Source organism: Equus asinus, chromosome 5 (genome assembly GCF_041296235.1).
Source record: "Equus asinus isolate D_3611 breed Donkey chromosome 5, EquAss-T2T_v2, whole genome shotgun sequence".
Classification (NCBI taxonomy): domain Eukaryota; kingdom Metazoa; phylum Chordata; class Mammalia; order Perissodactyla; family Equidae; genus Equus; species Equus asinus.
This window is the reverse complement of record NC_091794.1, coordinates 48,326,294-48,352,533: the sequence shown is the minus strand read 5'-3', so window position 1 is coordinate 48,352,533 and position 26,240 is coordinate 48,326,294. Positions and strand designations below refer to the sequence as shown.

At 38.1% G+C, this 26,240-nt stretch overlaps 1 protein-coding gene across 6 annotated transcripts in view; it reads right to left on the bottom strand.

Annotated features, from left to right (window-relative positions):
• Positions 1–26,240, bottom strand: part of PLD1 (phospholipase D1) — a 201,646-nt gene that overhangs the window by 10,838 nt on the left and 164,568 nt on the right. For all 6 annotated transcript variants that reach the window (XM_014866815.3, XM_070509440.1, XM_070509441.1 and 3 more), the window contains 4 exons: positions 24,524–24,637; positions 22,005–22,054; positions 11,076–11,210; positions 3,623–3,776 (listed from right to left, as the gene is read on the bottom strand). In XM_014866815.3, coding sequence (XP_014722301.2) covers positions 3,623–3,776; positions 11,076–11,210; positions 22,005–22,054; positions 24,524–24,637 — 453 coding nt within the window. The remainder of the gene's footprint in view (positions 1–3,622; positions 3,777–11,075; positions 11,211–22,004; positions 22,055–24,523; positions 24,638–26,240) is intronic.

Sequence of the window (26,240 nt, the reverse complement as noted above, 5' to 3'; positions counted from 1 at the left end):
TAATTTTCTAGTACTTAATGAACTGTTCGGCACATAGCTGTGACATTTTGTGCAGTACCCTGATGGCTGGTTCTATTTAGAATTGATTTCACATTGAAATGTGTCTCCCTATTTCTCTTTAAAAATAGCCCAGATGGAAAAAAGACTGAAGTTGCATTTTTTTAAGGGAGAAAATGGCTGGGCTGTAGGCCACAATATTTATCTTTGAGAACATTTCCTAATAAAAAGAGCTAAAATCCACACAAGGTTTTCCTGACGATTCTTAATACACTGTGTTTGCCATTGGGGCAAGGTGAAACTGATGGTTCTACAACAATTGCCTCTTTAAGACAGTTTGAAAGCTGCCAGGAAAAATAAAGGCACCAAAGAAGAAACTTAGCCTGAAATGTATAGAATCAGCATAAAAAAGTTAAAATAAAACTCAAACGATTACTGAAAAACCACCCCCCCAATAATGAAGACCCTAAAGCTTTATTGAAGAACAAAAAAATAATTTGAGTAAATTGAAGCCCATACCTTGTTTTTTAATAAGATGACTCAATATCATAAAGATGTCAATTATTTTTATATTAATCTATAAATCCACTGTAATCCCAATAAAAAACTAATGAGATAACTTGAATAAATAACTCTAAAGCTCATGTGGAAGAATGAATATTTAGAAGTAGCCAAGATTATTTTGGAGAAGTGGTATGGCAAGAAGTATTATTAAAGTGCCCAGCTACAATAATTAAAATGGTATCATATTGGCAAGCAACTAAACATACTCTGGACAGAACATGAGAGACAGACTAGAGATAAGTCAGGATATATGGCAACTCCGTGTTTCATAAAGAGGCATCGCAGACTAGAGAGGCAAAGAGCGCTGCCTATTGAACAGTTCTGGATCAGTTGGTAGGTTGGGGGAAAAAAGTTAGAGTCCCTACCTCATCTCTTACAGTAAAATAAATTGCAGATGTTAAATGTAAAAAGTAACATCAAATAAGCACTAGAAGAAAATAAAAGTAAATATTGGATCTTGGGCTGGGGAAGCTATTCCACACATACAAGAAAAGGGAAAACTAAGAAAAAATTGATAGATTTGATTAATAAGAATTGAAGTTTCCCCCAAATATTCTAAATATGGTTAAAATGCAATTGACAAATCAGATTTGCAACAAATGTGACAAAGGAATTAGCCTCTTATATATTTAAATTACTTATAAATCATTAAAAGAAAGTGAAACATTCCAACAAAATGGGTAAGGACACTAACAAGCTAGGCAATTTACAAAAGAACAATTACATACAGCTAATGAACACATTTTACAAACCTCAAAAATGCAAATTAAAATAATGAAATTCCATTCAAAATCCAACAAATTGGCAAAGATTAAATAAAGTGAAACTCAGTACTAGCAAAGATAGGCGGAATAAGCCCTCGAAAACATTACTAGTGATACAATAAGAAGTTAGAGGGCAAAGGTGACCACACGCTTCCTTTGACTAGAAATTCCAGAGTTAGGATTTAGTTACGGAAACAATTAAGAAGGTAAACAAAATGCTATCTACAAATACACTCATTTTTTATATTAGTGAAAAATCTGCCATGAGGTACAGTCAGCCCTCTGTATCCACGGTTCCACATCCGTGGATTCAACCAACCAGGGATGGAAAGGTCTAGATGATGGTTGCCCGTACGGAACATGCACAGACAACTTTTTTTCTTGTCATTATTCCCTAAACAAGACAGTCTAAGAACTATTTACACAGCATTTACATTGTATTAGGAGCTATTATAAGTAATCTACAGATGATTTAAGTATACAGGAGGATGTGCAATAGGTTATACGCAAATACTATGCCATTTTATATGAGACTTGAGGATCGCGGATTTTGGTATCCAGGGGGGTCCTGGAATCAACTCCCCTGCATACATCGAGGGAGGACTGTGTTAGTTAAAGGAATTATGGCATACTCATATGATGAAATACAATGCAGCCACTAAACGTTATAGAAGAACACTTGACAACACAGAAAAGTGTGTGTAACATTGTTTAAATAACAAAGAACTTTGTAGAACTGCAAGATCCTAATTATGTTTTAAACAAAGAAATACAGTATAGTTATATATGTATAGAAAAACAGTTAAATGACGCACATTAAGTGTTAAAATTATTAGCACTGGGTGGTGGGGTTACAGATGAACTTAATTATCTTATTGCTTTTCTGTGTTTGCCAAATTTTCTACAACAAAAATACGTAATCAGAACCCTCCACCTCTACAGTTATTATACATTTAGAAAGTTACAAAGAAGCTCACCACTTTGAAGAGAATACTTAAGTTGTCAAGGAACTGAAAAGATACATAATATTTCTAGTTTACACGAGGAAATATTTGTTGCCTGCTACATGCCCCAGTAGGCAATCAATGGGTTGATTAGTAGGGTATTAATTTCAAACTCTTCTCTACTAAACAAAACAAATGAACGTTAGAAGCTAATTGAAATATCAATCGTTTGAAAAAAAATCTTACCGGCAAAACAATTAGTAACAAAGGCAATAAATACAGCAATAAAAACTGTGAGAAGGTATTGACAGCCAGATTTGGGGGGATGGATTTGTTGAGCTTCTGGGGCAGAGAGGGCAGAATGAACGTCTCTGGAACTGAAGCTTGTGTTCGCTCTTGAAAGCCGGAGCCTGCACTGCGAGGTATGAGGAGATGGCTTCAGTATTTGCATGGAGCGAAGCGCTCCCTGTGCGCCCACCTCAGGCGAACCAGTGTCCACGAGCTGCAACGCCTGTCTGTGCAGTGCTTTCCCCAAAGGGCTTAGGGCTTCATCAGGGACACCTGCTGCTCTTGCTGTGGAGGCCACAGTGACATCTCACCCTGGCAAATGCAGTTCTAGAACCACATGGTCGGGGGGAGCTCCACGTGTCTGCGAGAGTGACAGCAGATGAGGCAAGAAGCCTTCAGGAGCGGTGAGTGGAGGGACAGGATCTGACTTAAGTTCTAGAAGGATTGCTGAGACTAGACTACAGGGCCTGGGGTGGGGCTACTTGGAGCCCCGCCCTAGAAAGTTCTGTGTAACCCTTAATTCAATGGAGGACTCATTTAGGGCCACACAGCCTTTGCTTGCTAGCTCAGTAGCGTTCTCTCAGCTGGACCACAGATTTGTTTAAAACTCACATCTTTTTGCAGAAGATCAGGAATCTTCCATGTCTGAGAACTGAAATTTCCACAATTAAATTTTAACACCAGTATTCACTGGCATCCTCCTTTCATAATTTTTATTATATCCTTGTGTTTCTGGGACTATTACAATTTTTAAAAATGGACTCATTTTAAAAGACTTAAATCGACACTGGATGGTTTGACCTGGCCAAGCCCTAAATCAATTAGATTTAAAATGCTAGTTTTCTCTATTACACATAAAAATAATAAAAACTACTAAAATAGAAAATGATTGTGTTTCTATAAAGTCATTTTGCACACTACTGGTGATTCACATCCTGTCTTCTGGGAGACACTGTGAGACAAGGAAGAACCTGGGGGTGGCATGTTGCTTAGGGCAAATGTCTGGGCTGGGTTCCAGCGCCACTGCACAGGAAGCACTAAGAGAGACGCAGCAGGAGGACCCACCTGAAACACTGCAGCCGAAGGCCCTGGGCAAACCGGCCAGCTTGGTACTCCTCTCCATCCATCACTGAAGGGACCGTCTCTGTGTCCTGCACGATGACAGCCATTTCACTGTCCCGCTTTCCCAGCATGCTTCGGTCATTTATGTTAGCAGAGCCTATAAGGAGAAACGGTGAAACTGAACAATCTTCTCATCACGGCAGACACTGTTGGTTGCCCTCCCCGTTCAATTCTTCCTTGGCAACAAAACCCACAGAGTTCAGGTTATCAAGAGATGCTGTGCTTTAGGGAGGCAGGGCCCTCCCTAACCCAGGGGTGCATCTTGATCAGTCTAAGCCAGCCATGGTAATTTCATTATTTTTGCCAGTGATTTTGCCAGGAATGGGCACTTGACATGTTTCTAGCCAGTGTGACATGAAGGAAAGTCTGCTAGGGACTTCTGAGAAACTTTTTCTCCTTCTAATAAACAGACACAAGAATGGGATACTATCTCTTCCAGGGTTTGAATATTTTGTATATTTTGAATTTAACAGTTGGATGAGGATTTGATTTCTGGAGCTGCTGCAGCCACTTTGTAACCACTAAGGGACAAACAGACAAATTGAAGATGGCAGAGCAGAAAGAAGAAAGATTCTGGGTCTTTAAGTCACTTAACTAGCCAGCCCTAGACCTTTCTTACCTTCTGTTATGTGAAATAATACATTTTCCTTACTGTTTCACACACTTCTAGCTGAATTTTCTATCTTGTGGCTCAAAAGATTCTAACTGATATAATCATTAAGCACAAAAAGAAAAAAGACATGCTTACCAGTTCAGTTCAGTCAGCTTTTAGACTTAAAAATCAGACTCCATAGACTTTAACTCAAGATCATATAATTTGAATGTCAATATCCAAGAGTACCCTCACAATCAATAGAGTCCACTCTCAAATACAGATCCTCATTAGTGGCTTTGGGTTTTCCATTCTCTTGCCTCACTTGTGTGGCATGCCAACAGCCTCTGTATCAGCTTCCCTCCTGCTATTTTTAAATCTAAATGAGTTGAGAACGTGAAGGGCCTATGAGTTCAACCTGTGCTTTCTGTGCTCCTCTGTCACGTACTCAGAAACCCCATCACGTTTTCTGTGTTAACCACTGCAGAGTCACGCTTTTGAATCCTTGCATCCTACACACTACACATGGGGCCTGACTGACTTTTTTCTTCTTGTTCCTCTTGCCCTGGTCACCCATTTCCCTGCTCCTGCAGATGTGCAGCAGAAGGTCGGGCTGAACAGGAGCACTGGCTACTCTCTGTGTTGGGGACAGTCAGGGTGTAAGGCAACAGCCCCGAGCCCAGGTGGTAGGATGTTGTGCATGAGCAAAAGCTGGCCCTGCCTAAAGATTTGCTGCCATTTGCCACAATACTGTCATGTAGTTATTATCCAAAGCTGTGATAACTATGGATGCCAGTGGTGCCTCACAGTGACCCCGGGTGACAGAGACAGGATGCAGCACCTCACAGAAATCTGGGAGCATTATTGGAGCGCTGTAAGGTGGGAACCATGGAAACACTGTGTTTTGTTAGCAACAAATAGTCCTTTCTACATACGCTTACATTTTGCTTACGCTATAAAATTTGCAGCCATTTCTTTGGGCTTGGCAGTTAGCCCAGCATTAATTCGGGCAAAGTTATTTAATCTTTCTCAGCTTTAATTTGATCTTTTACAAACCGAGACCATAATATAGACTTTGTAGTGTTGTTGTGAGACCGTGTGAAGGCACTTCCTCATCTCTACACTGTTCTACAAAGGTGAACGATTATGGGCATAATTAGCAGATCCTTGTTAACTCTCTAATATCTGCACTAGAGAACTCTGCCATATGAAGGGACAATTGGCTGGCAGGTAGAATTTGTATCAAAGAGACCTCCTCTCTGGGTTAATCTCCCCTCACCCCAGGTGTGAGCTGTAAGGAGGCGAAGACAAAGTCCCCCAATGTTGCTTTGTGGCTTCACTGTGCCCAGGGTCCCGGCAGAGGCTGCTCTTGGGCTGGGGTCTGCTCTTCATTATCAGGAAAACTGGGGGTGTGGGACCCCCTGGAGAGCCCCCTCTACACACACACACTTTCACACCAGTCCCCCAGCCTCCCTCCCATCAAGGCGGGCCCCACACTCCCAGGGGAGGAATACGCTCCTGGCATTTTGAGCTGGAATTCTTAGAGAGAGGGCGAGGTTCTCCTACTTCAGTGACCCATCTAGAGTTACCCGGAGCACTGACTCTCAACGCCTTGGATAAGTGAGCTGGCTGCTATTTAAAAGGAAAGTGAAGAAAGGGATGAGAAAATTTTAGATGAATTTAACAAATGAGACCCTGAAGATGAGATATTGATGGATGCAAATGTTACCTTCATTCCATTGTTAACATTCCCATATTCTGAAAACCAAATTCGGAATAGCAGATATGGTATTACCCCATTTCTATGTAACATATGAGGAAGAAGAGAGAGCAACGTCTCTAGAAAGACACACGCTGGACTGTTAAGAGTGGCCACTGCCCTCTGGCAAAGAAAGGGAGGACAATAAGGGGAATTGGGGCCTTTTTCTCTATATGCACTCCTAGAGTTTGAATCGCTTACAACAAATATGCTTTATATTCAAGTATTACTTTTTATGGAAAGTGCAATCCCTTATTATTATTAGAATGTTGCCTTAATAATTTAAAGCCACTTAATTTTTAGAAAATGACCTTTTCTAAGTCTGCTATTAGGGAACTTTTTAAACATTGCAAAATATAGCAAAATACAAAAGAGTATGTGAAAACATAAATGTATAACTTAGGCAATAATAAAATCAACATCACTGAATTCATCACTCCGGCTGAAAAGCAGAACATTACCACGTCCCAGAAGCCCTCAGGTGTCTTCTGTGCATGTTCTTCCCTCCCCGAAAGAGAGACTTTATAAAGGATTTTGTATTCATCGCGCTCTGCATGTTTTCCTAAACAAAAAAGCAGTTTACTTTCGGCTTGTTTTTAATTTGTATAAATGGAATCCTATAGTAGACACTCTTTTGAGATTTGCTTCTTTCACTCAATAGTGTGTCTTTGGGATTTACGTGTGCATAATCGTAATGTATTATTTTTCTTGACTGAGCACACCAGGACTTCTTGATTCATTCTGCCGGTGATGGATGTTTGGGCTGTTTCCAGAATTCTGCTGCGATGCAAAATTAAGCCTACCTAGTTGTGTATGTGTTTCCTGGTGCACAAATGTGGGAGCTGACCTGTGCTCCCTAGGCAGGAGTGGAGGCCCTGGAGTTCCACAGCCTTGCCGATATTTGGATTGTTCAACTTTTAAATTTTTGCCGATTGGTGTTTTTGTTCTTTGTCTTTTTACTATATGAATGAGGATAAACATCTTTCATTTGTTTATGGGCCTCAGGTATGTCCTTTTTGGTGACATTCCTGTATAATTCCTTTGCCCATTTTTCTTTGGATGTTGTCTTTTCTATTGATTTTAGGAGTTCTTTATATGTTTTGAATATTAAGTGTGTTGCAAATATTTTTTTTTCTGCTTGTGGTTTATCTTTTTATTCTCTTTGTAGTATCTTTTTCTTTCTTTCTTTATTTATTTTGGTGAGGAAGATCATCGCTGAGCTAACATCTGTGCGAAGCTTCCTCTGTTTTATGTGGGATGCCGCCACAGCGTGGCTTGATGAGCAGTGCTGGGTCTGCACCCAGGATCTGAACCTGCAAACCCTGGGCCACCGAAGCTGAGCATGCAAACTTAACCATTATGCCACCAGGCCGGCCCTGTAGTAGCTTTTAATGAATGAAGTTTTGAGTTTTGAAATTTTTGAAGTTGGATTTATCTTTGTGGTTTGCGCTTTTTTTAATGTCTTGTTTCAGAAACTGTGGCTCTTTCTGTGGTAGGCAGAATAATGGCCCCCCAAGATGACCACGCCCTAATCCCCAAAGCCTGTGAATGTGTGACATCACACGGCAAAGGGGAATTAAGGCTGCAGCTGGGAATAGGTTGCTGGTCAGCTGACCTTAAAACAGGGAGGGCATCCTGGATTATCCCAGTGGGCCTGGCATAATCACAAGAGTCCTTAAAAGTGAAGGGGATTCAGAGGGAGACGTGATGACAGAAGGATGGGTTGAGGCTTTTGGGAAACTTCAGAGAGATGGAACATTGAACATTGCTGCCTTCAAAGATGGAGGGAGGGGGCCGTGAGCCAAAGAATGTGGGCAGCCTCTAAAAGCCGGAAAAAGCAAGGAAATGGATTCTCCCCTCCAGCCTCCAGAAGGAACACAGCTCCGCTGACCCCCTGAGTTAGCGCGGTGAGACCCATGGTGGACTTCTAACCTGGACAACTGTTAGGTAATGAGTTCGTGCTGGTTTATGCCACCAAGTTTGTGGTCATTTGGTACAGCAGTAATCGACAGCCAATACCCCAGCTCTACCCTGTTTCAGCTTATTTGTCTTAAAGGAAAACTGATTCCTCTATCGAGCCCGAATGGGCTACTCAGTCCTTTCTATCCACTTGTATTCCCTCTACGTCCAGTTCAAAGTTCTCAGCTCAGACTGCACATGAGCCACACCCAGGAAGCTTTTAACAAATATTGGTGCCAAAACCAAAAACAACCCCAAAAACCTTTATGCCTTGGCCCCAAACCGGACCAATTAATCAGAATTTCTGGAGGTGGGAACTAGGCATTAGTATTGTCCCCCAGTACCACTCCATCCCTTTATCTATCCATTAATCATCCTTTTTTTAAAATCTATTTTAAAGTAAATTGCAGATATGAATAAACTTCCCCCAAACAATATCTCTCTTAAAGCTCCCCAGGCAATTCTAATGCAGCCAGGATGGAGACCCATGGGACTAGATCAAGTGTAATCCTTCTTTGTGGGCAGCCCTTCAACCAAAGGCTCCCAGCAGCCACTCTCAAGCCTGCCCTGTAAGCACTGATGCTCATCCCCTCTTCGTAGTTTCGCACCTACCCACCCTGGTCAATTGCCTCTGGACCTTTTTGCTCCAGTTGGACAACGTCCAACCCAACGTTTCTAGTGTTTGTGGGAAGAGTACCTGCCCCCCTCTAGCCCGTGAGCTCCGTTGGACAGTGGCACTGTTTGGTTCAGGCTGTGTATCTCCCTATTGCGCTTTGCAGTGGATTAGTGAACACTAAAAAAAAAAAAATCATCTCACTTGGTCATCAGGATAGACGTAAACTCTACTTAAAGATAACTTCTTTTAGTTAGGAAAGCAAATAAATGTTAGTTTGGTTAAGTGCCAATATTAAGATGGATTAGAAAACTGGACTTGGTCACCAATTTCACGACCAGCAGGGCCTCCCAGGGCAAGAGATAATTCAAGCTATACATAAAAGAGATCTTCAATGTGAGAAAACAAGCATTTGCTCATGAGGAAAAAGTGAGGATAAACAATTAGTCATTTTTCTTATGTCAAGTATTCAATAATTCTGGTATAAATTTGCCATGTTAGAAAAATTAATCACCGATTACTTGAACCTCTTTTAAGCTCTCACATACATGCTTAATACCTGAAAAATATTCTCAACCTGACTTCTCACACTCCTCTGTGAGAATGTTAAACATGGTTCTCTGTGCTATGAACTTAAACAGGGCTGATGCGTGAGAGCAACAACAGAGCTGTTTCTCGTAGAGCTTCCACTGAGAGGAAGACAACAAAGAACCCTTGGATTTTTCCGTGGAGGAAATCTGTTCTGCCCTTGGGGAAGGAGAAAAAGAAATCCAGTATCTAAAGACTAGCAAGTAAGATCTCTTCATGTTCCCAAGGCTACATCTTCAGTTTCAAGAAAGCGGCTAAGAGTTATGTGCAGAATTGATCAATTATTGCCAGCCTAAATAAACTGTAGTCTTTGAGGATTCAGAGGACTTTCTAGAAAATACGTCAATTAAAAAACTCAACAAAGTCATTTAACTCTTAGCTCTGTTACTGAAAACTACTTTGCATTTATACTTCATGTAAGGTAAAGCTGTCTGAAAGTCAAAATGACCTTTAAAAGGAAAATATTTACATCTGTCAATTTTTACTTCAAGTATTCTGAAATCTTGCTGAAGAGATCAATTTTATTTGGCTTTGTTTGTTTGCTTTTTCATTTCGGTGAACACCAATATTTTTCCCTAAAGAGCTTTGATCCCTATAGAGCAAGAAATAGAAGATACAGGATATTTTTCTTAAATGCCCTGTGTAAGTATTAAAAGAACGTGTGTGTATGTGTGTGTGTGTGTGTGTGTGCTCGTGTGTATCACCACACTGTGGTCTACATATTTTCTGGCTTCAGAACGACTTTTCTTTCTTTTCAAATCATGTTCCAGATAAGACAGTCTCATTACTCCTAGATATGAGATTTTTTTTCCTTTCTCAGTGGAGGATGGAGATGGAAAAGAAACATTTTTCTGCCAAAAAATTTCAAAACACTCCATGACATTTAGTTTCTTAGAGAATCGGGAAGTATCTTATTACAGCTGAGAAACTATATTTTATTTAAAACAGATGAGCGGGATTCCCAATAGTGGGGCGTATCATATCTCTAAGTTAGATCCCTTCACCCTTGTCAACTCATTTGTCTAGCTGGTTATTCTGTTTCTCCTCCTGGCCTTTCAGTGTTCGTGTAACGTAATATCAGAAGGCAAAACCATTCAATGATGGGAAATCGAAGCTTTCCGTGTGTATAAAAGAATGAAGCTGAACGTCCACCACTCTGGTCAAGTTGATCCAATCTGGGTAGATTGTATAACCAGTAACTCTCTCCTGGGTCTGTCAGTGGGGAGAGGACTTTGGAGAAACCTACTGTGTATCCTTGACAAGAAAAGACTGCAGATCTTAGTCAAGGGCAACATCATATCATCTCTACACAATTTCCACCTCACCCATCCCCCCAACTAAAGCTGGTCTGCTCTGCACCCTGATTAATAGCATCCAAAACTCCAGGGGAAAAATGGTAAGAATAGAGGCAGCAATATTTTAATATCCTTCCAATTCTGATTCTTGCGTAACTTCAGATCCGTGGTGATGGTTTGGTGGATGCGGTGCAAGCCATACAACTTACCACCGGGTACTCATTTGTGACACATTTTCCCTCTCCACTTCTCCCCCTCCAATCCTCAAAATCTAGCTACTTGGGTTCAAAATAAAAATAAAGGAACAATAAAGAATTAATGAGAACAGGCACTACTGGATTAAACTGCTGCCTCTGGATACTGTCATTTGCACAATGGCCGCTTAATTGCTCTGTGCCTCTGTTTCTTCATAGATAAAAACAGAGATTAGAAAGGATGGACATAAGCAAAAAAGATTGCTTCAGAAATGTTTTAGATATTGTGTTACTGTCCCTCTGAGCTGCAAAGGCAGCTTGGGAGGAATAGAAAGAAAGATTTTTGCATGAGGTACATCAACTAGCAAGGAACACAACGATAGACCACGTACTTACCGATAATGACAGTGTTGTCATCAGCAATTAGCAACTTGCTGTGGACATAGATAAGCTCAGTGACTAGGTTTCCTTCAAGCTCTGCGTGTGTTCTAAGACCACAGAATGATATGTAATTTATCCACTGATTGCCAACTGCAAATTGAAAAAGAAGTTACTAAAGTTAATATGACCAAACTCAATAAAGGCACATTGAATTTACTGCTTTTCCAAATAATATATTACTTAAGCAGGTTGCTAAAAATAGATTGTAAATAATGTGTGTGTGTGTGTGTGTATAATTTCAGAATTCCCCTAGGATCTATTTTTGCTATCTGAAGAGTTTTATACTCTTAATATGGATGAATATATCTTTTTTTTTTTTTTTTTGGTTTTGCTGAGGAAGATTCACCCTGAGCTAACATCTGTGCCAATGTTCCTCTGTTTTGTATGTGAGTTGCTGCCACAGCATGGCTGCCAACAAGTGATATAGGGCCATGCTGGGGAACTGAACCCGGGCCACCAAAGCTGAGTGTGTTGAACGTAACTGCTAAGCCATGGGGCTGGCCCCTGGATATACATTTTTCTTTTCTTTTTTGTTTTGGTGAGGAAGATTGGCCCTGAGCTAACATCTGATGCCAATCTTCCTCTTTTTGCTTGAGGAAGATTGTCACTGAGCTAACATCTGGGCCAATCTTCCTCTATTTTGTATGTGAGATGCTGCCACAGCATGGCTTAATTAGTGGTGCATAGGTCCACACCCAGGATCCAAACCCATGAACCCTGGGCCACTGAAGCGGAGCACGCGAACTTAACCACTACACTACCAGCCTGGCTCCTGCATTTAAAAAAAAATCATACGGAAGTGCTTTCCATGAAATTGCTTTGCTGAGGCAATCGAAAAATTTATTCACATATGAACGTTTTATTTCAAGGATTTGGTGAGTAACTACTGAAGAGTGATAATTACAGCAGAGCCAGGGTAGATACCCCAAGACTTCAGTGTGACATTTGCATCTATCTTGGTTGACACTTAGCTGTGGTTTAAATCAGATGCAAGATGTGTGCCCAAACGAACAGATGTATACATGGTTTGCAGCATATCCAGCACAAAGCAGCAGTTAAGTTTTACAGACTCTGGGTAAATAAACATGTTGGCAATTAAATAACACCCCTCCTTCTAAATCATTAAAAGTAGGAAATGAAAAAATCCTGACCCAATTTGACTTTGGAGAATTTTCTTCAGAGCAAGCAATAGTGGGTCTGTACTTTAAAATGTATTTTAAATGCCTCTCATCACGTGAGGGTCATTCGTGTGATAAGAAGAAACGCATTCCATACCAAGCCAACCCATTATCATCACCCCGGCACGAGTGTTAGTCACAAGATTTTACGGTCCCTCTCCAACACAGCAGTTGTCCTGGACAAGCAAAGTCGGACACCAAGAATAAATGAAGTGGAACCAAAACATCATGAATTCTAATAGAAAGAGAACATAAATCATTTTCTTCTTTGCGAGAATCTGAAGCATACTAATGGAACCAACAGTAGTTCATGTTCTATTTACTGAAATTTCTGTTTTCTATTTTACTGATGTTTTCTATGTTACTGTTGATATTATTCAGTGTGTCTATTACATTTGGGTATCGTGGAAAGAAATTCATCCATAGTTTATGTACAGAGATTCCCCCGCTGGCAGATAATCCTTACCTTATACATATGAGTGACCTGGTAGCCGTGTCTGCCAAGAGTTGATGTGCTGGTGTACCAGTACACCATGTGTAAAAGAAGCAGTGCTAAAAAGTTTCACCTAAATGAGATTTTTTTCAAATCAATTTCTTCCCCATTTGTTAATGTTATACTGGAACGAGGCTCATCGAAAGCACCGTTTCCTCTTTAAAGTCTTCTCTGATCCAGGAGAGAGGAGCATTTCCTCTTCTAAGCCTTTCATGCCCATAAAATTCCTGGAAAATATTTCCAATATGATGCCTAATATATTATTTTACAAACACTTCTTTAATCCTCCATTTCTCCTACTTTGGTGGACGTCTTATCCATCTTTGTATCCTCAATCCTTGCATAGTGCTAAAAGAAGTTAACAAATGAGTGGATGAATGAATGGAGGTTTCCGAATTATATGTCTTGAGAATCTTGAGGTTTATATAGGCCCCTAAGGATAAATCTCTTGTGAACATTAGTGCATATTATACCCCAAAAGATGAGAAATTCAATACCATAGACTCTTGATGTTTATAAGGAAATTATGTGAAAGCACTTGTTACAGGCTTTTGTTACTTAAAAACTGGTAGCACTTCATACATGTACATTTCTAATCCTGATCGAATACCTCTAGACCTTGTGGTATATTATACTAAATTGGCTGCTAAAATGCCACAATTCACAAAAGTTATAAAAATGATAAAGAAATGCTTTAAATTAAACACTAAACCCCTGAAGATCGGAGTATCAAGATAATTATACACTAATAGCTGCTGGTTTTCTTTTTGGGAATTTTAACATAGTCATAGCAGCAGTTCGGCTATTTCTAAAGAATGGAAACAGGAGAATACTACAGTTCTCTATCCAGTTAGAGATTAGCTAGTTCATGTATTTAAAACCCACCACACAGTTACAAAAACAAAACCAACAATACAACATCGTACCCAAAAGCGGGCTTTATGTAATTAATCTGCTCTTCCTTGTTTAGAATATGAACATTTCCCCCCGAGATGTCTGATTTTGACTTGTTCCCAGGGTACGTGGAAATCTTTTCATAAGAGGGCTTAACATAGAAATTACTTCTTGTGTTAAAATCCAATTTTTCCCCTGAATAGGCAAAGACAGGAAAAGGATCCAGAGCCAAAGGAAATGCTTCATTATAAGCTCAGGGCATTTCTATGGTTGAGACGAAATAACAGGCTTGTTCTGACTTTTTATTCCCCTATGCCCTCAACTTTGCATTTTTTCTAGCCACTAACAGCACTGAATGGCTTTTCTGATTTTGTTTTATCAACATATCTTTTAGAGACTTACTCATTCACTATCATCTTCATTTTAGAAAGTAGAGATAGGGATAATGCTCTAGAAAATCTTACTTGTCCTGGATGCAATTAGACAACTATTGAAAGCACTTATTATTGCTGATGTACTTGTCTCCTGTCTAAAGTGTTTTAGACTGAGCAGATCATTGTGCAAAATGACTGAACACCCAACACCTATATATATATATATTTAATTTAATTTAATTATTAATTTAAAATTATACAAATGTACTAAAACCTTAATTCATTGTGTGTGTGTGTGAGGAAGATTAGCCCTGAGCTAACATCTGTGCCTGTCTTCCTCTACTTTATATGTGGGATGCCTCTACAGCATGGCTGATGAGTGGAGTAGGTCCGCACCTGGGATCTGAACGTGTGAACCTGGGCCTCTGAAGAGGAGTGCATGAAACTTTAACCACTCAGCCACGAGGCTGGTCCCCTTAATTCATTATTTTTAGAGCTTCCAAATCATTTAAAAATCCATATACCATAAAATTCACTCCTTTACAGTATACAATTTAATGTTTTTTTAAAAAGTGTATTTACAAAGCTATATAATCACCACCACTCTCTAATTTTCAGATATTTTTATTATCCCCAAAAGAAACGCTATACCCCTCAGGAGTCACTCCCCATTCCACTCTCTCCCCAGAGCCTGGCAATGGCTAATCTATTTTCCTGTCTTACGGATTTACCTATTAAAAACATTTCATAAAAATGGAATTATACAATATGTGCCCTTTTGTGTCTGGCTTCTTTTCACTTAGCATATTTTCAGGGTTCATCCATGGTGTAGCATCTATCGGTACATTGTTTTTTATATCAAAATAACATCCCATTGTATGGATGTACACATTTTGTTACTACATTCATCAGTTAATGGATATTTGTGTTGTTTAACTTCTGGTTATTATGAATAAGGCTGCTATAAACATTCATGTGCAAGTTTTTGTGTGGATATGTTTTCAATTCCCTTGGGTATATACTATGGAGCAGAATTGCTGGGTTATATGGTAATTCTATGTTTAACTTTTGAGGAACTACCAAACTGCTTTCTGAAGAGCCTGCCCCATTTTGAATTCCCAACAGCAATGCATGAGGGTTCCAATATCTCCAAATACTCCTCAATATCTTATTTTTTAAATTATAGCCATCATAGTGGGTATGAAATATCTCCAAATACTCCTCAATATCTTATTTTTTAAATTATAGCCATCGTAGTGGGTATGAAGTTGTACCTTGTGGTTTTTATTTGAATTTCCCTAATGACTAATGATGTTGAGCATCTTTTCCTGTGCTTATTGGCCATTGTATATCTTCTTTGGAGAGATGTCTATTTAGATCCTTAGCCCATTCTTAAATTGGATTATTCTTTTTATTGTTGATTTTTCAATGTTCTTTATATATTCAGGATACAAATTCCATAACAGATATATGATTTGCAAACATTTCTCCCATTCTGTCACTTTTTCTACTTCCTGTATAGTGTCCATCAGAGCACAAAAGCTTTCATATTTGGTGAAATCCAATTTATCTAGTTTTATATTTTTGTTTTTGGTGTAAAATCCAAGAAACTATTGCCTAATATAAGGTCATAATGATTTATGCCTATTTTTTTTCTGAGGGTTTTATAGTTTCAGCTCTTACATTTAGGTCTTTGATTCATTTTGATTTATTTTTGTATGGTGTGAGGCAGGGGTCCAACTTCATTCTTTTGCATGTGGATATCTAGATATTCCATCACCATTTGTTGAAAAGATTATTCTTTCTCCATTGAATTGTCTTGGAACTTTTGTTGAAATTCAGTTGACCATAATCTTAAGAGTTTATTTCTGGATTCTCAGTTCTATTTGTTTGATCTGTATGTCTAACCTTATATCAGTACCACATTCTCTTTATTATTGTAAGTTTGTAGTAAGTTTTGAAATTGGGAATGTGAGTCCTCCAATTTGTTCTTCTTTTTCAAGATTGTTTTGGCTATTCTAAATGCCTGTGATTCCACATGAATTTTAGGATTGGCTTATCAATTTCTGCTAAAAGGCAGCTGGGAGTTTGATAGGAACTATGTTGAATATGGTGATCGGTTTGGGGGGTACTGTCATCTTAACAACGTTAAGTCTTCCAACCCATGAAAACGGGATGTCTTTCCATTTATTTAGGTCCTCTTTAATTTCTTTCAATGATATTTTATAATTTTTAGTGTAAAAATCTTGCACTACTTTTGTTGTTTATTCCTATTTTACTCTTTCAATGCTATTGTAAATGAAATTGTTCCCTTAATTTCATTTCAACTTACTTATTGCTAGTGTATAGAAATACAATTGATTTTTGTATATTGATCTTGTATCTTGCAACACTGCCGGACTCATACATTCTTTCTATTAGTGTGTGTATGTGTGTGAATTCCTTAGGATTTTCTATAGACAAGATCATGACATCTGTAAAAGAGATGGTTTTGCTCCTCTCTTTTTTATCTTTTATTTCTTTTTCTTGCCTACTTGTCTTGACTAAAACCTCGAGTGCAATGCTGACAAGAGTGGACATCCTCACTTTGTTACTGATCATAGGGAGAACACTTTCAGTCTTTCACCATTAAATATGATGCTAGCTGTGGTTAATTATAGATGCCCTTTATGAGGTTGTGGAAATTCCTTTCTATTCCTAGTTTGTCGAGTATTTTTATCATGAAAGGGTTTTGTATTTTGTCAAATGCATTTCATGTGTCTAATAATATGACCATGTGGCCTTTGTCCTTTATTCTATTAACATGGTATATTATGTTGATTGATTTTCAGATGTTAAACTAACCACACATTCCTGGGATAAATCTCATTTTGTCATGGTGTATAATCCTTTATATATTATTGGATTCAGTTTACTGGTATTTCACTGAGCAATTTTGTGTCTATATTCACAAGGAACATTGGTCTGTAGCTTTCTTTTCTTACGATGGCTTTGGTTTTGGTATCAGGGTAATACTGGTCTCATAGAATGAGTCAGGAAGTATTCTCTCCTCCTATATTTTTTTGGGGAAAGATTTGTAAAGAATTGTGGTTCATTCTTCTGTGGATGGTGGAATTCACCAACAAAGCCATCTGAGTCTGGGCTTTTCTTTGTAGAAACATTGTTAATTACTAAATCAATTTCTTTACCAGTTATAAATCTATTTGGAGTTTCAATTTATTCTTGAGTGAGTTTTGGTAGTTTATGTCTTTCTAGGAATTTTCCCATCTTGCCTAGGTTAACTAATTTGTTGGCATATAACTGTTCATAGTATTCTAATATACTCCTTTTTGGTAATTTGAGTTTTCTCTATTTTTTACTTGGTCAGTCTAGCTAAAGATCAATTTTGTTGATCTTTTCAAAGAATCAACTTGTTTTCATTATTTTATTGTTTTTCTCTTCTCTCATTTATTTCCCCTTTAATCTCTATTATTTCCTTCATTCTGCTTTCTTTGAGTTTAATTCACTCTTCCTCTTATAGGTTCTTAAGGTGTAGAATTTGGTTATTGATTTGAGATCTTCCTTTTTTTTTTTTTAAGGATTGGCACCTGGGCTAACAACTGTTGCCAATCTTTTTCTTTTTTCTGCTTTATCTCCCCAAACCCCCTGCACACAGTTGTATATCTTAGTTGCAGGTCCTTCTAGTTGTGGGATTCCTTTTTTTTAATATAGGTGTTTAAGCTATAAATTTCCCTCTGAGCATTGCTTTAGATATGTCTCATAAATTTTGATATGTTGTTTTCATTTGAATTCATCTCAAATATTTTCTAATATCCCTTGCAGTACCTTCTTTGGTTCTTTGGTTATTTAGGAATGTGTTTTTTAATTTCTATCTGTTTGTGAATTTCTAAAATTTCCTTTTATTATTGATCTACAACTTCATTCCATGGTGGCCATCTTTATATGATTTTAATCTCTTTAAATTTATTGAGACTTATTTTATGGCCTACCATATGGTCTGTCCTGGAGAATGTTCCATATGTACTTGAGAATGTCTATTCTGCTGTTATTAGGTGGAGTCTTTCATAGTTGTCCTGTCAGTCAGGTTGGTTTATAGTCTGAAGTCTTCAGTTTCAGTGCTGGTCTTTTGTCTAGCTGTTCTATACATTATTGAACACGGGGTATTAAAGACTGTAACCAGGGGCCGGCCCCATGGCCGAGCGGTTAAGTTTGCATGCTCCGCTTTGGTGGCCAGGGTTTCACCTGTTCAGATCCCTGGGTACAGACCTAGCATCATCAAGCCATGCTGAGGTGGCATCCCACATAGCTCAACTAGAAGAACCTACAACTAGAATATACAATTATGGACGGGGGGTTTTGGGAGGAGAAGAAGAAAAAGAGATTGGCAACAGATGTTAGCTCAGGTGCCAATCTTGAAAAAAAAAAAGGACCCCAACTATTCTTTTTGAATTAGAATTGTCTATTTCTCTCCTTGGTCCTGTCAGTTTTTGCTTCACGTACTTTGGGATCTGCTGTTAGGTATATATATGTTTAATTTTATATCTTCTTGATAGGTTAAATTTTTTATCATTACATAATATCTTCTCACCAAAATTTCTGACTTAAGGTCTATTTTATCTAATATTGGTATAGCCATTCTAGCTATTTTTTTTCTTATTGTTTGCATAGTATATATTTTTTCATCCTTCTACTTTCAATCTATTTGTGTCTTGAATCTAGAGTCGCTTCTAGATAGCATATCGTTGGATCATATTTTTTTAATTCATTCTATCAATCTCTGCATTTAATTGGAGAGTTTGATCCACTTATATCTTTTCTAATTACTGGTCAGGAAGCACTTACTGCTGCCATTTTGCTGTTTGTTTTCCATGTGTTACACCTTTTTTTGTTCTTCAGTTTCTCCATATCTGCCATCTTTTGTGTTAAATATTTTTAATGTATCATTTTAATTCCCTTGTTGTTTCTTTTACTATATTTTAAAAGTTATTTTCTTAGTGGTTTTCCTGGGGATTATAATTAATATCTTAATTTATAACAATCTAGTTTGGATTAATACCAACTTAATTTCAATAGTATGCTAAAACTTTTCCCTTACATAACTCCATTCCCTTCTTCCTCTCTTAGGCTATTATCATCATACAAAATAGATCTTTAAAAATTATATACTCATTAACACAGATTTATAATTATTGCTTTATGCAGCTGTCTTTTCATTTAGATTGGAGAAAAAAGTTACAAACAGAAAATATATCTATGCTGTCTTTTTTATTTACCTGTGTAGTAATCATTATTGGCACTCTATTTCTTCATGAAGACTCAAGTTACCATCCTGTAACCTTTAATTTCTGTCTGAAGGACTCCCTTTAGCATTTCTTGTAGGGCAGGTCTGCTAGCAATAAATTCTCTCAGTTTTTCTTTATCTGGGAATGCCTTAGCTTCTCCTTCATTTTTGAAAGATAGTTTTGCCTGATACAGAATTCTTGGTTGACAGTCTTTTCTTTCACTAGTAGTAAAGTTGTTCACTTTAAATACGTCATCACATTGCATTCTGAACTTCATGGTTTCTGATGAAAAACTGGCTGTTAATCTTAACTAGGATCCCTTGTACTTGATGATTTGCTTCTCTCTTGCTGCTTTCAAGATTCTCTTTTGTCTTTGTCTTTCAATATTTTGATTATGATGTGTTTTGGTATGGATCTCTTTAAGTTTATCCTACTTAGATTTTGTTGAGCTTCTTGGATGTGTAGATTCATGCTTTTCATCAAATTTGGAAGTTTTCAATTGGTATTTCTTTAAATATTCTATCTGCACTTTTCTCTCTCTCCTCTCCTGGGACTCCCATTATGCATATGTTGGTATACTTGATGGTGTTTCACAGGTCTCTGAGGCTCTGTTCGTTTTTCATCATTCTTTTTTCTTTCTGTTCCTCAGACTGGATAATCTTAATTGATCTATCTTCAAGTTTCTGGATTCTTCTGCCTGCTCCAATCTGCTACTGAGCCCCTCTAATGTATATTTCATTTATTATACTTGTCAACTCCAGAATTTATATTTGATTCCTTTTTTAAAAAAAAAATTTATAGAAACTTTTTAAAGAATTCTATTTTGTATATTCTTTATTTGAGGAGACGTTTTTATACTTCAGTTATTTAGATATTGTTTAGATATTAGCTCTTTGAACATAGTTAAACCAGCTGTTTTAAAGTCTTTTAAACCATCATACAAGTCAAATTATGACAATTCACTAAGAATTGTCAGAGCACAGAAGCTTGAAGTCCATCTAGCTCCCTCTAGTGACTGCTAGGCTGCTGGTTTTCACAGTGCTGAGGAGCTGGCTTTGAAGGCTACTGTGCAACTGAGGAGAGGGGGATGGGTATATGGCAAATTAAAATGCCATAAGGCTTGTTGCTTTTACCAAGATTTTGCTGTCTTTTTGAATAAACACTCTTCAGATTGTTACAAGCCTTTGTATAACTTCCAGACTTCTTAAAAAGTTGATTTTGACAATTTTTGTCAGTGTTTTTGTTGCTTTTACGTGGGAGTGGATTTTTGGAGATCCATACTATTGCCATACCTGTTGATGTCCTAATTCTTCATGTTAAGTGAAAAATATACATACATGGAATGATTAATATTTTCTCCCTACTTTCTATTACATCATCCAGGGCACTCCATTTAGAAGATTAGCAGTGTAAAAAAGAATCTTCAAAAAACTCAACTGAGGTTTACAGTATTTCTGAAGGCCATACCACATGGCATCATATGACTGTGATGGCTCCTCCTGACTTTTCCAGACCTCCCTGTGGCAGCTCCATTCTCCTGGTCAGTTGGATTGACACTCAGGATTATCTGATACTTCCCTTACTCTTCTGCCCCCACATGCCCTCAAGTCTTCCTTCACAGTCTTATTCATATATAACCTTTCTTTCCATTACCAATGCACCATTTTCTCTCACCTGCCACCAGTCCCTCTCTACTTTGCTTACCAACAATAAGTGAATCTTCATATAAACACCACTTTGATGAGTTCACTCCAGGAATCAGAGGATTCCATCAACCTTACCTTGTCTTCTTCTGGATAAGATCTAGTCTTTTTAATGTGGCCCTCCAAGTTTCCAAAATCTGGACCCAATCTGAACTGTCTGAACTGGTCAGACAACTTGGATTCTGAATCCAGCTGTCCTGTGGAACCTTCCACACCTATTTTATGGAGTATAGAACATTATTGAGCACCTACTATGTGCTGAACTTAGAGTCAGTTCATGGAGTTATAGGTAAGTAAACCCACAGTTATAATATATTGTAGCTAAGAACGATATAGAAGGATCAATTAAGAAGATATTTGAGAAAGTACCTTTGAAGAATGGCAGAAGTGAAAGGTGTTACTGTGGTTTTTTCTTATTTATTTACCTCCAGTATAATACCCTCAAAGATTTAGTCAAGTGTTACAGTGGCAAAATGATTAGATAATCTGTTTTCTTCCCCTAAAATAAGACATTGTTGTGAGAACCCTGGGACTTCTGCACATATAGAAGCCACATAAATACCTCTTGACCTTGTAGCATTTATGTCCTCATCTTTAAAGCAGGGACAATACCTGTGCTGCTCCCTTCCCAGGACTGCGGTGAAGGATCACATGAGAAGACACATGTAGCGTCCTTGCAAAGTGCCTTACAAATCCTACTTACTATCAAAACAATTATTATAAATAAAAATATATTATAAAAGCACTCTCATTTTTTAATAACCCATGCACCTCAAGTCGTGGCGTCTTCATTTGAACATTGGTTTGGGCAATTTAATGAGAATAAGTAACTTGTCTCTATTAAGAAGTTTTTGCACTACCTTTTGAGTCTAGTGTTCTATAATCACACTGTGAAAACATTAATGATTACTGATATGTCATCAAAAACAACAGTGGAGGAAAAAAAAAGTAGTTACTTACGTTCTGCTTTTAACTGTCCAAGGATGGAATTTTCTCCTCTGCACATCGTTCTGGACACACATAAGGGAAAGAAACAATTATGGAGGTTTCATAGGAACCAATTCCAATTGCAATATTTGTGGGGTACAGTCTTAATCCAAGTGAAAACAGAACAAGTGTTTTTATGAGAAGATGCTACATAGATTTTTTAAAAGCTAACAAACCACACGAATATCACTTGTAATGTTACTGATGGGAGAAGGTAGTTGTTTTGAGTTGGGTAAATGGGAAAGTTATAAAATTGATGTTGGATTTCAGAAAGAGATGCTATTTTTAAAAGATGGGTTATAAATTAACTTTCCCTCTTAGAAAATTTGGTGACAGTAAAGATAAATGTGGAATGCCTCGATAGGTAAGAAACTGACAGAATCACATTACTTCCAGAGGTGAAAAAGGCAAATACTCAGCAGGGTAATTTTGAAATTAAAGAAACTATTATACCTGGGCTATCTCTATAAAGTCGGCAAACCCCTTAGACATGAAAAATACAGTCTCAAATAACTGATTCTGCTAATGATTTTGTTTCTCAAGACTGATAATAGTCAATGAATTATAAAGACCGACAAAAAATTTTATGCTCCATCTGCTTGCTTTATGAAAGTAATTAAAAATACAGTTATGCCAGGAAATGCTGATATTATTAAAGACGATGCCAGCAAATAGAGATGTTTTTGCATAATAAAAAGTTACAGTTTTGGTTGCTGAACAAAAGCCAAGCATGTTATTTCATTCAGCTGGTTCAAACCCAAGAAAACAGTCATAGAAAATAATTACAATTGACAATATTCCAAAAATAATATTAGAATGGCAAATGAAGTGCATAAAATCCAATTAAACATATGTCAGTGCCTTAAATACTTGAAAAGTTTTTTTTTTCATATTATAAATCAGATAATATTAGAAATGGGCAAGTCTTCAATCCAATGTATAGACCAGAGCACAGCTGAAGTTCTCTCATACTGTAATCAGGCAAAATTACCCCAGAGGAAGCAAAACATCTTTACTTGAAACCGTGGCAGATAGACAGACACAAGCTTCAAAAGTCAGTAAGGAACAAGAGGATTAAAAAAAAAATAAAAAGATTTCTACAAATGGTGCACTCAAACTGTGCCTGGCAGACCCTCAGATCCTGCAGGGGGTGTCTCTAGGAGGGGACTGAAGTAGGAGGCCATCTAAGCCCCCACCCCCACTTTGACCAAGGCTCTGCTTTACACGCCGGGGGTTCTGGGTAAGGTCTCATTTATTCCTCCCCCACTAAAGGGTTTCATCAGAAAGGTGGGAAGCTACAGGTGGTTCAGAAAAACAAGGGCTATTAAAAGAGACTATCCAGGCTCTAGTCCTTGCCTTGACTTAGTGAGAGTGTCTCCTGAGTAGGGATCTTTTGTATCTCAGGTCACAGAGCCTCTAACTGGGAGCTGGATTCATGCCCAGGCCTGTCCATGTACCTCTTCACTCCCACTCTCTTTTCCACTGAGTGACCCAGAGCCAATGTCAGGGAGGCCCTTCCATCGCTTCCCACCCCACCTCTCTACGCCCACCCACCAGTTAGTACCTCTCAACCCTCCTCCTAATGCTCGACTGGCCAAGTCTGAGCTTCATGCACCTTTTTGAGTGAATATGGGAACTCTGCTTTTTAGAATATCAAGACTGGGACTTACCATTTTCCCTAAAATTTTAACCGAGAAAACAGAACTAAAATTCCAGAAGGTAGGAGAGAACCTTCATGCTTCATATGCTAGCAGAGGCCATTTTACCAACCTTGTTGAAGGACTGGCTACCCAAAGAATCATAAACAAACGTGCATTTTAAGCGTTTAATTTTTTTTTCTCTACTTACTGCAAAGAATATGGAAAGCTCAACAACTCTTTGGCAGGGTAAAGATAATTTTTAAGTCAATATTATATGTATAGTCCTGATTATATATATATTTAAGATATATACGTACATATATATTAGTTTAAAAGATATATATATGTATTTATTTAAAAGATATGCATGCATATATATTAAAAATACTATATATGTATATATACATAAGATAAATGTATATATATAAGATATATATGTATATATTTTTTAGAACATATGTATATATAAGTATATATACTAAAGAACTAAAAGATTAGTCTCTTTTTTACTCATACATATTGTATACATGTCAATATATACACATATATATCTAATAAATGGAGATAATGACTTTAGATATATATACAATAGGCAGTGATTATATAAGAGAGAATAATATTTTAGTTCTTTTATAGTTGCCATGTGTCCTAGGCCCACCATTTATGATTTTAGTCTCTATTTGAATTTTATCAACTACTAAACAGGCTAAGATTAAAAAGTAAAACAAAGAAAAGTGTTCATCTGTTTAATGCTCCACTGAATAGATGAGGAGACACATTTCCATTCCTTTCACCAGCTTACATGCACGACTGACTGAAAGCTGAAAACAGACGATTTGAGAACTTTGGCACCTGTAGTTGAAGTGCATGATTGCCTGTAGAGCGTTTCCTCCACCCGTTGAAATGTCTCCTTCAAACCCTGGCAGAAGGGGTATCACAACATACACCCGGTACCTCTGGCCTTCCCTGCAAAAGTCAGATGCGGAGAGATTCACCAAAAAAAGATCAGCTTAACGTGACAGCCAAGCAGTTCACATGGTTTTAGAGATTGAGTGAACGGGTTCCTATAATACCTTCTATCGCATTTCAGGGCTTGGGGGGCACTGCTGGATTTGAACTATCCAAATAGTTCATAACAACCCGAAAAGTAAGCCGAACTTGGCAGTATAGTGGGTGTTGTACCCACTGTCTCTCTACAGCATAATCCTTCCTAGGACAAAACTCACTGTAAGAAAGCTTTGATTGACTCCTCTGGAGGTGGGGGGAGGGGGATTGTAACACAGTTTTAAAAAAGATGTTATCATAATAGTTTTAGGTATAACAAGCTGTATCCACAGTACTCGGCTCAGAGCCTGGAGAAGAGCAGGCATTCAGTTAATAATTGTTGAGTAAATGAGTTTCCATAGCCTAGATCTAAGGGGCAAAAAGACATACTGGACCCAGTATATTTTGCAATGCAAAGATCATCATTACTTAGAAACTCCGATTCTGCTCTGGAAAGTCTGGTTCAGCTGCAAAACGTTCCCCTGGACTCTCAAGAATTCGGAGCAGCTGACGTTGATTTTCAAGTCCTCTGCATATATAATATAGCATTTCTTGGCTCACTCTCCCAACTTAATAACAACAGCCTTTGGAAGAAAAGGCTTTGAGTTGCCTTTACTACTCAATGATGTAACAAATAGAAGAAGAAAGTGCTGCTCCTTACTTTGATCTGCATTCAGAAAGTGAGAATGTGGAAAACTATGTTCAAACAGTGATCGCCTATTTGGAGGCAAAGCTGTTAAAGTTCTTGTCTCTGTTTACAAGATACGCAGGAAGAAGAGAGAGCCTGGAAATGACTGGCTCCACTGTGGTCAGGGAATCGCACCCGCATATCTGAGAGTCTATATTCATGTAAAGGTGCTGCTACTGGTTAATTTTCAAATCTGATCCTACTTCAACTTTTCATAACACTTATTTTCTAAAGCTCATTTTCCTCTAAACAGCTACATTTTTCTTTCTGGTGAATATTATTACTACTCTCTGAGGGGTCAGATTTCATTACTGATGTCTCTGAATGCCAATGTACGTCTCAGTGCACGTGGAAAGCAAGGTTCAGGGCAGAGGGACGGCCCACAGAGTGGAGTCTGGAGGCCTGTGCGCTTAACTGCCGTGCTGAGGACAGGGAATCTGCAGCGGTGGTTGTAATGGCATGCAGTCATCACTAGATGGCAAACGCAGTTTGAGTCGGGAAAAAATTTTTTTTTACATGTAAACTGTTGAAGATCTCTGTTTGATAAGGGTAAGTGGCTCACATCACTAAATGGCAAACCAGATAGTGGAAAAGCAGAACAGAAAGAACATCTAAGCTATTTCCCCACAGCCAGGATTTAAAAGTCCAAACGAATTAAACCAGACACTTAAAAATTGACATCACTGGGGACTGGCCCCGTGGCTGGGTGGTTAAGTTCATGCACTCTGCTTTGGCAGCCTGAGGTTCACTGGTTTGGATCCTGGGTGCAGACCTACCCACGGCTTGTCAAGTCATACTATGTGGCGGCACCCCACATAGAACTAGAATGACTTACAA